The sequence below is a fragment of the Cebidichthys violaceus genome, unplaced genomic scaffold (assembly GCF_023349555.1).
Source record: "Cebidichthys violaceus isolate CVI_PGR_0920_01 unplaced genomic scaffold, fCebVio1.0.p SCAF_397, whole genome shotgun sequence".
In the NCBI taxonomy this organism is placed as follows: Eukaryota; Metazoa; Chordata; class Actinopteri; order Perciformes; family Stichaeidae; genus Cebidichthys; species Cebidichthys violaceus.
Genome location: NW_027176591.1, coordinates 1 through 15363, shown reverse-complemented (window position 1 = coordinate 15363; position 15363 = coordinate 1). Strand labels below are relative to the sequence as shown.

The 15363-nt window shown below is 44.7% G+C and overlaps 1 protein-coding gene across 2 annotated transcripts; it reads left to right on the top strand.

Moving 5' to 3' along the window:
* The first annotated feature begins 3331 nt into the window (after window positions 1-3331).
* LOC137884642 (metal transporter CNNM1-like) lies at window positions 3332-15348 on the top strand. Of its 2 annotated transcripts, XM_068726511.1 has the most exons (10): window positions 3332-4772; window positions 10885-11028; window positions 11121-11261; window positions 11632-11801; window positions 11898-11988; window positions 12561-12706; window positions 13320-13611; window positions 14289-14393; window positions 14646-14750; window positions 15278-15348. In XM_068726511.1, exons 1-10 carry the CDS (start codon window positions 3332-3334, stop codon window positions 15346-15348), a joined length of 2706 nt encoding a protein of 901 aa, XP_068582612.1. The 2 variants fall into 2 exon arrangements, with proteins under 2 accessions (XP_068582612.1, XP_068582611.1); XM_068726510.1 differs by lacking the exon at window positions 15278-15348 and having other exon boundaries at window positions 14646-15271.
* The last annotated feature ends 15 nt before the right edge of the window (window positions 15349-15363 follow it).

Sequence of the window (15363 nt, the reverse complement as noted above, 5' to 3'; positions counted from 1 at the left end):
TGACCACACATACAACTACAAAAAGACACAAGGCAATCTAAAAAGAGTCTCAAATTGACCACAAAGAGCCATGAAACAGCTACAAAGAGACACAAAACAGCTACAAAAGAGTTTCAAAACAACTACAAGGAAACTGAAAAAGTCTGAAAAGTGACAGAAAACAAATACAAAAAGAGGCAAAACAACCACAGACATAAATAACTACAAAAATACATAAACAAGTGACACGAAATGACACCAAAGAGTCACAAAGCAACTACTGAGAGACTCAAATTGACCACAAATAAACATAAAACAACTACAAAGAGACAGACAAAATACAACAAGACACAAACCACATACAATGACACAAAAGAGACTCAAAACAACTACAAAGAGACACAAAACAACTACAAATAGACTCAAAACAACTACAAAGAGACACAAAACAACTACAAACACACATTTTTGGGAATTGAAAACAAAGTTAGTGTTCAGAAATGGTTGAAGACCTAATTTTTGCTAGATCTTAATAAAAAGATGAACACCACACATTTGTGATTTAGTTTGCATTGTGGCTGTCAGCAGTCACATCAAATAAGAATCAACAATAAAATAAAACGTATCAAGAGGAACACACAAGCAGAAAATAAGAAAAGTGTAAAGGACTGATTACAAAGCCTCTACCAGAACAACAGGAGGCAGTCACTCTCATATTATAGCATGTGAGTCACTGTAATTAATACGTTACTAAAATGCTCCACAGCCTCTGATGGACGTCACTCTACTGCCCCCGTGTGGAGAACCGTTCAGCTGCATCGACATGAAACGAATCCCAGATGAAGTACGTCGATGTGATTAATACAGAGCAGCAGAGCAGAAGGTACGAAACGACATCAGGCCCAGATCTCACAGAGGTGGGCTGACACTCTGTCACCTCCTTTAAAATGAAACGTTGCCTCCTTTATGTAGTAAAACAAGCAGCAGTGGACACTCCTGCACATACTTCAGAGTCTATTGATCTGAAGCTGGTTTTGTAGAGTTCGTGAGGCCCACTAGTTCCAGTTTGTTGAACCGCTTTTTACATTTTTTAAGTGGTTTGGAAGAACTGGACCTCAACCACCGTCTCACGCCGCTGTGATGAAGTAGAGAACAGACTGAGAGCAAAACGTTCCCTTCCAACGTCAGTGATTGACCTCGCTAATACTCCTGTGTCTTAATGGAAGCAACACATGCAGACACGTTATGAGATGAGATGCAATAAGATGCAATAAGATAAGATGCAATAAGATAAGATGCAATAAAATAAGATGCAATAAGATAAGATAAGATAAGATGCAATAAGATGCAATAAGATAAGATAAGATAAGATGCAATAAGATAAGATGCAATAAGATAAGATGCAATAAAATAAGATGCAATAAGATAAGATAAGATAAGATGCAATAAGATGCAATAAGATAAGATAAGATAAGATGCAATAAGATAAGATGCAATAAGATAAGATGCAATAAAATAAGATGCAATAAGATAAGATAAGATAAGATGCAATAAGATGCAATAAGATAAGATAAGATAAGATGCAATAAGATAAGATAAGATAAGATGCAATAAGATAAGATGCAATAAGATAAGATGCAATAAAATAAGATGCAATAAGATAAGATAAGATAAGATGCAATAAGATAAGATGCAATAAAATAAGATGCAATAAGATAAGATAAGATAAGATGCAATAAGATAAGATGCAATAAAATAAGATGCAATAAGATAAGATAAGATAAGATAAGATGCAATAAGATAAGATAAGATAAGATAAGATAAGATAAGATAAGATAAGATGCAATAAGATAAGATGCAATAAAAGAAGTAAAAAGAAGTTTCCGTCTGTCAATCACTGTGTAGCCCCGCCCCTAAATCATCCCCTGCTTTATGGTGTGTGTGACTCTAAATGGAGCATAATGTACTAAATGAACATCATGCTGTATTGAAGAAGACTGTAAACTAGAGATTGAGACCATAAACTCATGTTTACAATGTTTACTGAGGGAATAAATCAAGAGAGAAGTAGAGTCATTTTAGACTAGACTTCTATACAACCAGAGGAGTCGCCCCCTGGTGGACACTAGAGAGAATGCAGCTTTAACACACTTCAGCATTGACTTCACTATTCAGAACCGCAGGTTACCGTCTGGTCCAGCCTCAAACAGGTCTTTTGTGAAAGTGGCTTTATACTTTAAAAATGCAGATTTGTCATCTCAACATTCATTCTGTGAACTTCAAACAAAAACAGGTTTCAAGATTAGAAATGCTGTTTTACGCCATCCTACCGTGATGTAACTTATAAAACAATAATATCAGACATTTGTTTGTCTCTTTTTAGGAGGCAGTAGTGACATTATTCATCCTCAACATGTGTTGTTGTGGTTTCAGAAGGATGAAGAAAGTCGGAGAACAATTAGATACAAAACAGGACGTATAGTTCTTTATTTCTTTCCTTGGCAAATGATGTAACATTTTAGTCATTCTGTATCTGATAGCTTGACAGATGTGCATATAGCTGCCATAAAGAATACAATCTTGCTTCTGGACACTGTATTCTAGTTTTGAGCTCAGTGTTTATTACACCGGGCTGTGAAAAGTTAAATCTGGCAGATATGTAACCCAGCATTAATATACTCGTAAATATCAATGTTAATACACCACCACCACCTGTGCAGTTATACAGATACTTACTAATCTTTTTTTACAATAGTCTACAAAGTCAGCAAACGTGATTCTAATGTTTATAAACTGCTTTTGGTCTAAATTCACTTTTCCAGCAGTTTTATGATTTATGATTTATGGTTCTTCCTGATTAAAGTGACACGCTGGAGGATAAACAGCCTCTAACTGAGCTATAAAGCATCAGTGAGTTAGTTATTATCTGTTGATTTGATGAAGCCTTTTTTTTACCGTCAACAGCGTGCCTTAAGAAGGGCGATCAGGAAGTCAGTGTCCACCTTTACTTCAATAGAGGTGATGAGCTCAACACACTCCAGCGGAAACAAGAGTAACCTTAAAACACGAGAAATCCACTACAAATCAGTGATGACGCTCAATTAACAAAATGTAAAGTCGTTTTTTCACGGTGAGCTCGAGGCTATTATTGGAAAGTTACGTCACGGCGCAGTGGAGCGCGCCCCCTCTCTCTCTCTCTCTCTCTCTCTCTCTCTCCAGCAGAACATCGGATAGTTAGCAGAGAGCTGCTGCTCCCTCCCTCCCTCCCTCCCTCTCCACACATGGACCGGAACCACGCAGCGCCACGTGACCCCGCAGCTCGGGACTGAACGAGCCCCCCTCACACCGCATCATGGTTGCGGAGGATGCGGCCGCGCGGTCCCGAACCGGAGCCCCGCTCTCCCGCGGAGCTCCACTCTCTCCCTCCCGCCTGCTGCTGCTCTCCCTGGCCGTGTGCTCGCTGCTGCCCGCCCCGGCGCTCGGCTTGCTCGGCTTTCGGCCGGAGGAGACCGGAGCGGAGCTGTCCGTGGCGGACGGGGTGCTGAAAGCCACCGAGGGGACCCGCTTCATGCTGCGGGTTTATTACTCCACCTCCCCGCAGAGGCTCAACCGCACCGCGGCGACTCGCGCCAACAACGCCGCGCCCTGGATCGCCTTCATCGAGGAGCCGACCCCCGGGCGAGAGGGACAAGTTCACCCGAAGCGGAACATGTGCATGGACAAGAACGCCAGGACGTCCGACATCGAGGTTTTGGGTTCTTTCAAGTCCGCGTCCAGTCAGAACTCGGTGCTGGTGGAGCTGCTGGCCAAGGACCTGCGCAGGGGGGAGAAGATCAAATACTACTCCATGTGCGCTTTTGACGGATCCAAATGGGAACACTACCGGACGAGGGACTTCTGGGTGGCCGTGGTGGAGCGCTCGGCCCCCCCGGAGCTCTGGCTGCAGGTGCTGGTCTCCGTCCTGCTGCTCGGGCTGTCCGCGCTCTTCAGCGGGCTGAACCTGAGCCTGCTGGCGCTGGACCCGGTAGAGCTGCAGGTCCTCCAGAACAGCGGCACCGACAAGGAGCAGAACTACGCGCGGAAAATCGAGTCGGTGCGCCGGCACGGCAACTACGTCCTGTGCACTCTGCTGCTGGGGACCGCGATCATCAACGCCTCGCTCGCCGTGTGGATGTGCCAGATCCTGGGCATGACCTGGCTCTCCACGGTCATCTGCGCCTTCGGCATCTTCTTCATCGGGGAGATCCTCCCGCACTCGGTGGCGTCGCGTCACGGCCTGGCCATCGCCTCCAAAACCATCTGGGTGACGCGGCTGCTGATGGTGCTCTCCTTCCCCATCTCCTACCCCATCAGCAAACTGCTGGACCTCATCCTCAACCAGGAGATCTCCAACTTCTACACCAGGGAGAAACTCCTGGAGATGCTGCGCGTCTCCGACCCGTACCACGACCTGGTCAAAGAGGAGCTCAACATCATCCAGGGAGCGCTGGAGCTGCGCAGCAAGACCGTGGAGGACGTGCTGACGCCGCTGACCGACTGCTTCATGCTGGCCTCGGACGTCGTCCTGGACTTCAACACCATGTCGGACATGATGCAGAGCGGCTACACGCGGATACCGGTGTTTGAGAACGAGCGGTCCAACATCGTGGACATCCTGTTCGTCAAGGACCTCGCGTTCGTGGACCCGGACGACTGCACCCCGCTGAAGACCATCACCCAGTTCTACAAACACCCGCTGCACTGCGTCTTCAACGACACCAAGCTGGACGCCATGCTGGAGGAGTTCAAGAAAGGTGAGGGGGGGGGGGGGGGGGGGGGGGGTGAGCGTGTGTGTGTGTGTGTGTGTGTGTGTGTGTGTGTGTGTGTGTGTGTGTGTTTCACTGAGGTCAAATGAAGTGCAGTCACAGAAGTTCATACAAAACTAAAAATTAAATAAATTTGATCAGAGACAAACTACAGTTCATATAATATGGTTATTCAGATATGATATGAATGATATAATTATGATAACATTTAAAGCACTTTTCATAATATAAAATGCAGCTCAACAGTCTAGACGGAGCAAAACCAATAACATAATAAATCCTAGAGACATGAAATATGACAGTAAAACAAGCTGATGACAGTAAAAAAAAGAGTATGAATATAAAATAAATATAAAATAACAATGCAGTTGGGGGGGGGGGGGTATGGGGGTACTGCTGACTAGGGTTCTCACCTCCATCATGTGTCTGATTGATTGATTGATTGATTTTCACATCAAGCGAAGGATTAGATTATATTAGATCTCTGTGCACAGATGAATTAACCGCTGTTGGAGCAGCAGGGACCCGTCAATCACAGTAAGCCCCGCCCCTAAATCATCCCCTGCTTTATGGTCTGTCTGACTCTAAATGGAGCATAATGTACTAAATGAACATCATGCTGTATTGAAGAAGACTGTAAACTAGAGATTGAGACCATAAACTCATGTTTACAATGTTTACTGAGGGAATAAATCAAGAGAGAAGTAGAGTCATTTTAGACTAGACTTCTATACAACCAGAGGAGTCGCCCCCTGATGGACACTAGAGAGAATGCAGGTTTGAGACACTTGAGCAAAAACCATGTTTTTGACCAGCTGTTTGCTGAAAACGACTCGTTAAGATTACAGGAGGATGAGGCCTGAAAGCTGCTGCTTTTGATCCTCTACCTGCTCAGCAGTTAACAGTGACGCATTGTGAACGTGTTTCTGTAAATGAGAGTTTGCAGAATGCATTGCCCCTCCCCCTTCATACCAAAAAAAAACAAACAACAAACAACAAAGAGCATGAGTCCAGTTTGCTGCAGCAGAGCACCGGTTCCTCCTGCCTGGGATCAGCTGCATCGCTGCTTACTGAGGAGCGTTAAAGGGGCGGGGCGCTCACCGACCAATCGGGGGCCTCGCTGTGCCTGTCACTGCCTTCATGCACAGTCAGCGTTTTTGTTGGTTTTTTTTTTCTCTTCCTGCTGGGTTTGTGGTCGAGGACAGGAAGAGACGGGAGGTAAACAGAGAAAGGACACCTTGACCGAGTCCGTTTACCGGAGACACTTACGCCTCTGATGTGAAGTGAACCAGCTGGTGTCTACAAAAAAAAAACAACAAAACAAATTGAAACGTTCTTTGAAAAGGTTTTTTTTTTTACGGAAGCGAAGATGCAATTCTAAAAACGTGAGCTTCAGCTCTTCTGACTTTTATGTCGTTTTCTACACAAACATCTCGGTGTCACTGTTCCACAGAAGGACCCGGGTCAGACCATCTAAACGTCTCTCTCTCTCTCTCTCTCTCTCTCTCTCTCTCTCTCTCTCTCTCTCTCTCTCTCTCTCTTTCTGCAACAACACTTTCAGGCACTGCGGCAGAAAAAAAACGTTCCCTCATTCATTTCTATGGGACTCCTGCTGCAGTGGATGCTGAGAGCAATGGGTGGTGGTGGGGGGGGGGGGGGGAGAGACACACCGCTGCATAGCGTTTCAGCGTTTAGTTAAATTAAACTGCAAGTGTGTCTCCATCTTCCTGTTCCCCATAGCAACACACCCACAACCACACAGCTCCTCGTGTTGTTCTTCAGCTCATCACGCTCTTCTTCTCTGGTTTATAGCGTGAGTCAACATTTGATTCATCTACTTTAAGAGCAAAGGGTGGCATTGTTGTTGTTGTCTTTGGGGGCTATACGTTCACACTCAGCGTGTCCTCGTACAACGGTTTCGTACGATATCCTAGAGAAAAGTTTCGGTGGAGATCCGCCAAAATCCGGGCTACAAACGGAACGATGCGGCGGAACCCCAAAACGGTCCGGCAGCTGGACGAAGCTTCGTTCTGCCTGATTTGACTGGGTGACCGAGGCTAAGTGGAGAGCAGGGCTGCCTTTCAATCAAGAAGGTCGGAGGTTCGATCCCCGGCTCTTGCTCCTTTAGTCTCATGTCAATGTGTCCTTGAGCAAGACACCCCAAAATTGCTCTTGTGTTGACACTCTCTCGGTCCTTCTCACTGAAACGTCTCCCAGGAGGCAGATATAAAATATTCAGTGTTCTGTATTTTCACTTTGTCTCTCTGTTCTCTCTATTCCTGTTGGGGTTTTTTTACAGTACAAGTCGCAGCTGATCAGCTCTCCTCCTGCCAACGCAAGTGAATGTATATAGAGGGTCGATGCTAATAACAGCTAATATATTTAATCCAAAAACAATAATTTACTCTTGTGGTCTTAGACTGTCAACTCTTACCATCGTGAGGTGATTTCCTTTCCTTCCCCAGCAGACAGCTTGACTTGCCACAGCGGGGAAAGGTGCTCAGGTGTAACTAATCACGGCTGAAGGTTCCTCACTGAGTGAAATGACCCGGAAGTATCGACAAAAACAAAAAAAGAAATGACATTAACAGTAAATATAGCAAACTGTCAATAAGAAGCATCAGTAAAAAAGGCCTTTGATAAATGATTAAACTGTTAAAAAGCAGATTTCATGGTGACACGCTTCTTGTAGTCCTTCTTCGTTGTAGTTTCATTGGCAGATCGTTGTCAGTGACGTCCACTAGTTAGCTTAATGAAAGTGGAGTTGGTTCTGAGCACTGCGGTTGTCTTTTCCTACCTCCTTATGAAGTCTCCTTCACATCTTTCCTTGGACCTCGCAACGTTTTTCCATCGAGGTCAAGGAGAAGTGGTTAGGAATAGTCGTTAGGAGGTAACTTTTGGACTCCTCGGCCGTAGCCTTTGACTTGTCGTAGCAGGAAATGGTGCACAGGTGTAATTAATCACGGCTGAAGTCGAGCCAAGAGTCGAACTGTCTGCAGGACAATCGACTATCTAACAATGCTTTAATCTGCTATGAAGCGTTGTGTTAGATTATATTCAAAACTCCTTAAAATCCCCATTTATATCCAGGAATAAACAAAGTTTTCTCTAAAGTCTAGGACTCGTTTTAAGGGGGGAATCAACGTGTGAGGAAGACGTTGATGGAGAAACCAAAGCAAAGAGATGTGATTCCTAAATCTTCAGGACATACAGCAGCAAACACTCTCTGCTCTCCCTCTTCCAGACCAGTTTGTATGTAAGGCTGACCTATTTAGCGGAATGCAGCTCTGCCAGAACTGTGTGCATATGTGAGTCTGTGTGTGCATTGATGTGGATGTGTGTGTGGGTGTGTGTGTGTGTGTGTGTGTGTGTGTGTGTGTGTGTGTGTGTGTGTGTGTGTGGTAGTATTTGGCAGGCGGAGAGTGTAGAAGCAGAGAGAGAATCTCAGTGAGGAAGTTGATTTGGAGCCAGAGTGTTGAGGAGGAGCTCCAAAACAAGGATTCACTCTGTGTTCTGGATGAGTGTGTGTGTGTGTGTGTGTGTGTGTGTGTGTGTGTGTGTGTATGTGTGTCTGTGTGTCTGTGTGTGTGTGTGTGTGTGTGTGTGTGTGTGTATGTGTGTCTGTGTGTCTGTGTGTGTGTGTGTGTGTGTGTGTATGTGTGTCTGTGTGTATGTGTGTCTGTGTGTGTGTGTGTGTGTGTCTACTGGGTGCACGTGTATTTCTGTATAATTGTCCACGTGTCTGCCTGTTTTTTCACCCAGCAGTACACGGATTATTAATTACTCCAGGAACGCCTAAAAGATTTTCCCTGTGGAAACACACACACACACACACACACACACACACACACACACACACACACACACATCGTCATCCTGGAGGTGAAGCACAGCAGAGGCTCTGCAGACCCATGGGGTGAATTCAAGTGATGGATTGTGTTTTTGCACGCAGTGAACTGTGTGTGTGTGCGTGTGTGTGTGTGTGTGTGTGTGTGTGTGTGTGTGTGTGTGTGCGTGCGTGTGTGTGTGTGTGTGTGTGTGTGTGTGTGTGTGTGTGTGTGTGCGTTTTAGCTGTTACACCCACTCCATTCAGCTCCACTCACTGAGCATCAGTCTGCAGAGCTCCCACTCACTGTGAGTCACAGACAGCGTTACTCAAATCGAATCAGACAAATAAAAGCTATACAATCTTATTTGACAATATGCTGCTGTTGTACAGCCCTTCTGCATCTGTAGTCATTCATTGGGAGTGGGTTTGACCCTCTCTGAGAGGCGTTGTTTAGGCTGGGGTTCCACCACCGAGGATTAATCTAATCTAAGATTAGCATCAGAGTAAAAACAAAGACATGGTTTAAAACAAGCAAATACAGATTAAACAGAGCTCCGTTGAACAATAAAAAAATGTTTTTACTAAACAGAGATCCATTTTTAATTGTAAAACGTTAGTCAGAGTAACGTTAGTCAGAGTAACGTTAAGTCAGAGTAACGTTAGTCGGAGTAACGTTAGTCAGAGTACTGTTAACGTTAGTCAGAGTAACGTTAGTCAGAGTAACGTTAAGTCAGAGTAACGTTAAGTCAGAGTAACGTTAGTCAGAGTAACATTAACGTTAGTCAGAGTAATGTTAAGTCAGAGTAACGTTAGTCAGAGTAACATTAGTCAGAGTAATGTTAACGTTAGTCAGAGTAACGTTAGTCAGAGTAACGTTAAGTCAGAGTAACGTTAGTCAGAGTAACGTTAGTCAGAGTAACGTTAGTCAGAGTAACGTTAACGTTAGTCAGAGTAATGTTAAGTCAGAGTAACGTTAACGTTAGTCAGAGTAACGTTAAGTCAGAGTAACGTTAGTCAGAGTAACGTTAGTCAGAGTAACGTTAACGTTAGTCAGAGTAACGTTAGTCAGAGTAACGTTAGTCAGAGTAACGTTGACGTTAGTCAGAGTAACGTTAGTCAGAGTAATGTTAAGTCAGAGTAACGTTAACGTTAGTCAGAGTAACGTTAGTCAGAGTAACGTTAACGTTAGTCAGAGTAACGTTAGTCAGAGTAATGTTAACGTTAGTCAGAGTAACGTTAGTCAGAGTAACATTAGTCAGAGTAACGTTAGTCAGAGTAATGTTAAGTCAGAGTAACGTTAACGTTAGTCAGAGTAACGTTAGTCAGAGTAACGTTAAGTCAGAGTAACGTTAGTCAGAGTAACATTGACGTTAGTCAGAGTAACGTTAGTCAGAGTAACGTTAACGTTAGTCAGAGTAACGTTAGTCAGAGTAATGTTAACGTTAGTCAGAGTAACGTTAGTCAGAGTAACATTAGTCAGAGTAACATTAGTCAGAGTACCGTTAACGTTAGTCAGAGTAACGTTAGTCAGAGTAATGTTAAGTCAGAGTAACGTTAACGTTAGTCAGAGTAACGTTAGTCAGAGTAACGTTAAGTCAGAGTAACGTTAGTCAGAGTAACGTTAGTCAGAGTAACGTTAACGTTAGTCAGAGTAACGTTAGTCAGAGTAATGTTAACGTTAGTCAGAGTAACGTTAGTCAGAGTAACGTTCGTCAGAGTAACATTAGTCAGAGTACCGTTAACGTTAGTCAGAGTAACGTTAGTCAGAGTAACGTTAGTCAGAGTACCGTTAACGTTAGTCAGAGTAACGTTAGTCAGAGTAATGTTAACGTTAGTCAGAGTAACGTTAGTCAGAGTAACATTAGTCAGAGTACCGTTAACGTTAGTCAGAGTAACGTTAGTCAGAGTAACGTTAGTCAGAGTAATGTTAACGTTAGTCAGAGTAACGTTAGTCAGAGTAATGTTAACGTTAGTCAGAGTAACATTAGTCAGAGTAACGTTAAGTCAGAGTAACGTTAGTCAGAGTAACGTTAACGTTAGTCAGAGTAATGTTAGTCAGAGTAACGTTAAGTCAGAGTAACGTTAGTCAGAGTAATGTTAACGTTAGTCAGAGTAACGTTAGTCAGAGTAACATCAGAACATGAAAAAGAACATGAAAGTATGTGTTGTTGAAGTTGGTTTGGTTTTACTTTGTTTTAAACACTGTAAAGTATTTTTTTTACAGAATGAATTCTGGGTTTCAAGTGATACTGAATCAACGTTTTCTTCAAGGAAAGTCCCACCTCGCCATCGTGCAGCGGGTGAACAACGAGGGCGAGGGCGACCCTTTCTACGAGGTGATGGGCATCGTCACGCTGGAGGACGTCATCGAGGAAATCATCAAGTCAGAGATCCTCGACGAGACCGACCTCTACAGTATGTATGCGGGTCGGACGGGTCGGACCGTGTGGGAGTTTAGCGGTTTGCGCCGTGATTTTCTCATTCTGCCCGTGTTTCTGTTCCGGCAGCCGATAATCGTACGAAGCGTCGCGTTTCTCACCACGAGAGGAAGCAGCAGGACTTCTCCATCTTCAAACTGTCGGAGAACGAGATGAAAGTGAACATTTCTCCTCAGCTTCTCTTGGCGACGCACCGCTTCCTGTCCACAGGTAACCAATCAGCTGTTCATGTATCTCTAACAAAACAATCCTCACAGGGAAGGAGAGGGATGTTGTCTTCAGTTCCTAAGTTCTTTCAGGGACAATAGAATGTTGTCGGTGTTGGTTCCAAGCGGGGGCCGGAGGAGCAGAGAGGAGAAGCTCTGCTCCTGGAGGAGGAGGGCTCCCGCTGCTGCCGGGAGCTGAGCTCTCCTCCTCCCTCCGGAGCTCCGACTGCAGGTCCAAGGCTGCAGGTGAAGCCGGATCTGGGTCTGTCCACGGTGGACCGGTCTCTGCCGGAGGATCTGGGTCTGTCCACGGTGGACCGGTCTCTGCAGATTGGGTCGTAAGAACGTTTTGTCTCCTCTCTTTCCTCCATCAGAGGTGGAGCCCTTCAAACCAGCTCACATCTCAGAGAAGATCTTGTTGAGGCTGATCAAACACCCCAGCGTGGTTCAGGAACTCAAGTTTGATGAGAAGAACAAGCGAGCACCGCAGCACTTCCTGTTCCAGCGCAACAAACCGGTGGACTACTTTATCCTGGTCCTGCAGGTACCTGCTTTTATTACTGCAATAAAAAAAAACAAATGTGTGCAAACAAATGTTCCTGTCGCAGACAAAGCTCACGTGGTGTTTCTGTTTCTTCAGGGTCGGGTTGAGGTGGAGTTTGGTAAGGAGGCGCTGAAGTTTGAGAACGGAGCTTTTTCTTATTTTGGGGTTCCTTCCATCATGCCAGCAGGTACAAATACACACACACTGTTTTTATTCTTATCATCAAACATCCTTTCTCTCCACTGTTTCTCTCACTACACATAGAGTACAGTAAACTATTCCCCATTTTAATGTTCACCCTAAACTGAAAATGTAATCTTAATTTAGTCCCTTAAGTGACTGAATGTCCCAAAAATGTGCTTGTTTCTTAGCTCAGAGTGGCTCTCACGAATGCATACCGAGTATAAATATACATAAACACACTGAAAAACACTGGATTCATTTACCAATAAAAACAAAGCTGAAAGAACCTCAAACCTGTTTTGCGTTTTGTTAACGTATCGCCATGCACTCAAACTCTCCAGAAATATTCAGTGATGTTGTTTAAACCGCGTTGCACAGCTTGAAATGAGTGAACGCTTCAGAGTGGATTAACGGCCGGGAAAATAATTGCAAGCATTCATCGAGTGAAGTGACTCCAATGAATGGAAGCTTTCAGCCCACCTCAGATCAAGAAGGTCCAAATGAAGCTGAGCTCTAATGATTTGATCAAGTCCTGTTCATTCCGGTAGAAGAGCTTCACTGAATATTTAAATACAGTCCACAGATCCCCCTCCCGCAGCAGTGGTTTGGACCGCTCTGAGTCCATGCTGTACGGAGGCAGCATGGGCCAACTGAACGGAGGGGCGAACGTCTACCTGCCGGACTACTCCGTCAGACAGCTCACACATCTACAGATCATCAAGGTAACACTGTGCTTTCAATGTCTGCCTGCTTTTTTATCTAACACTCAACTGTTGTCACCTTAACTATCATCCAGTGAAACAGAAGTTAGAGTCTTATTAGCTTCTGTACTGTGAGTATCACAGTGAAACGGAATAGTGCTGCAGAAACGAGTCCTAAATGAATGAGTCTTGAAGTTTCCATGTCTTGAAGTCAATGTTTTTGTTTGCAACGTATCCTCATATAACGGTTCTTATGAAATTTTACGAAAAGTGTTGTTCCCCATTTTTTGTGCATTTTCCTATGAAGGTCCAACAACACCTGTTACATGCAAACAGTCTTTTCAAACGTCCTAACAGGAAACACCTTAGTTAGGTTTAGGCAACAACACAACTAAGTTTATGGTTTATGAAAAGATCGTGGTCTGGGCTAAAATAACTCTGAATGTGGCGTTGCGTTGTTGCGTTACGTTGTTGCGTTACGTTGTTGCGGTGCATTGTTACGTTACGTTGTTGCGTTACATTGTTGCGTTACATTGTTATTTTGTTGCATTACATTACGTTGTTGCGTTACGTTGTTGCGTAGGGTCCTTCCAACCCTTTATATTACCCACAATGCTCTGTTCCCGTGTGTCAGATTACCCGGAGCCACTACCAGAATGCTGTAACAGCCACCCGGATGGACAGCTCCCCTCAGACGCCTGATGCCGAAGCCTGTCTGGCAGAAGGCGCCACCCCGACCCCGGAGCCCCCGGCGGCAGGGCACGGCGCCACGCTGATGCCCCCGGAGCACACCACCACCACCACCACCCACACCCTCATGCCCCCACCCAGGGAGACCGGCCGGCCCAGCTCGGCCCGAACCCGAGGACAGCAGTCCAGCGTCCCGCACAGCACGTCGCTGCTGAATGAGAAGAATCGTATCGTCCGTAAGTATCCTCGACAGACAGGAAATGATCTGTTCTGGAGTTCAGACTGAAATAAAGAAGAAATGCCGCGAGCCATCAGAGGCAGACAAACAACGTTGGGTTCCTCAAATGAGTTTCTCTCAATTCATTAGAGCAAAATACTGAAAATGAATTGAGTTCAAGAACCTGTTTTCAAAACAGCTGACAGAGGCAGTCTGGGGAGAGATAAACAGACCGACGGACGGAGAAATGACTGAATATGAATGAGACGATAAGAAAAGAGAAGAAGAGACAGAAGGCTTGTTTGTGCTTCTTAATGGATCGCTATGAGACAGTTAGTGTTACATTATGGGGAAAGTTCATTTTTAATGGGTTTTGGGAGTAACATTAAGAATGTACTGTCAAGATGTATTGGCTAGGGCAGTTTTTGGAAGAATATACTCTGTATATTTAATGTAGACCATAAACTCATGTTCACAATGTTTACTGAGGGAATAAATCAAGAGAGAAGTAGAGTCATTTTAGACTAGACTTCTATACAACCAGAGGAGTCGCCCCCTGGTGGACACTAGAGAGAATGCAGCTTTAACACGTGAAGCATCGGCTTCACTCGGCAGAACCGGAGGTCGTCGCCTGGAGGTAGACCGACGTTAGAACACGCGTGTGCTTTGATGTGTTCATGTGTGTTTGTGCTGCAGGCAGCAAGTCTGACGGACAGAAGAGTCCCAGCGACTCGGTGTTTCTCAGGATGGACGAGATCCCTTACATCAGGGAGGACAGATCTGAGACCGACGCACACACCGGTACGACAAATGGTCCTTAACTGCTATGTTGATATACCAATAACGTAACAATATGTGGTGATAATATCCAAACACAACAATAAATGCTAACATGTTTTACTGTTTAAATGAAGTAAAATCTTGCCTTTAAAAGTTTCCAGACATCAGTTAAACCTAAAGCTGTTCATCATTGACAGGGTCTCTCTATCTCTCTCTCTCTCTCTCTCTCTCTCTCTCTCTCTCTCTCTCTCTCTCTCTCTCTCTCTCTCTCAGACATGGCCTCCGTTCCCATAGAGACGGACACGTCTCCTTTCATCAGCAGCCTCTCCCTGAGCGGCTCAGAGGACACGCTGGGCAAGAAACTCCTGCTCAAACTCAGTCAGTCTCTCACACACAAACCGGTTATTCACCAACCTTTTCTCTCTCTCTCTCTCTCTCTCTCCCTCTCTCTCTCTCTCTCTCTCTCTCTCTCTCTCTCTCTCTCTCTCTCTCTCTCTCTCTCTCTCTCTCTCTCTCTCTCCCCTGCTTTGCTTTGATTAACATGCAAACTCAACACTCCAGAGAACCCTCCTCCCACTCAAACATACATTAGTGATTTGGACTTGCCTACTTTGTATTCTCACGAAGTTTCCTAAACGGCGCGATACAAACAATAGCTCATAGAGTTTTTTTGGAATGTACTTCCTTACTCGCCGCTGATTGTTTGTGTTGTTTGTTCACCTAATGGAGAACTCACATATAATCACAGAGAACCTCATGTTGCTTTTTTTTTTTTGACTGTGGAGCAGATGTGTTCAAGTTTTACAGCTAAATGCAAAACAGCAACCAAACATATTTTGTTGTAAATGTTCACCAAGTCAAGTTGCTTGTATGTGCAACCTCACTAACTGCGTTGTCTCCTTCAGGCCACAAGAAGAGGAAAAAATCCCGCGAAGGAGAAAAGACGCCAGAGGACATTTCAGAACAGCCGCTGTGAAAACCTAGCGGAGCG

Bases quoted from the DNA above. Each gene is read 5' to 3' on its own strand.
- LOC137884642 (XM_068726510.1), top strand. From the start codon at position 3,332: ATGGTTGCGGAGGATGCGGCCGCGCGGTCCCGAACCGGAGCCCCGCTC. The intron at 13,612-14,288 runs GTAAGTATCCTC...TTTGTGCTGCAG, and splicing joins TGAGAAGAATCGTATCGTCC to GCAGCAAGTCTGACGGACAG. The intron at 14,394-14,645 runs GTACGACAAATG...TCTCTCTCTCAG, and splicing joins TGAGACCGACGCACACACCG to ACATGGCCTCCGTTCCCATA.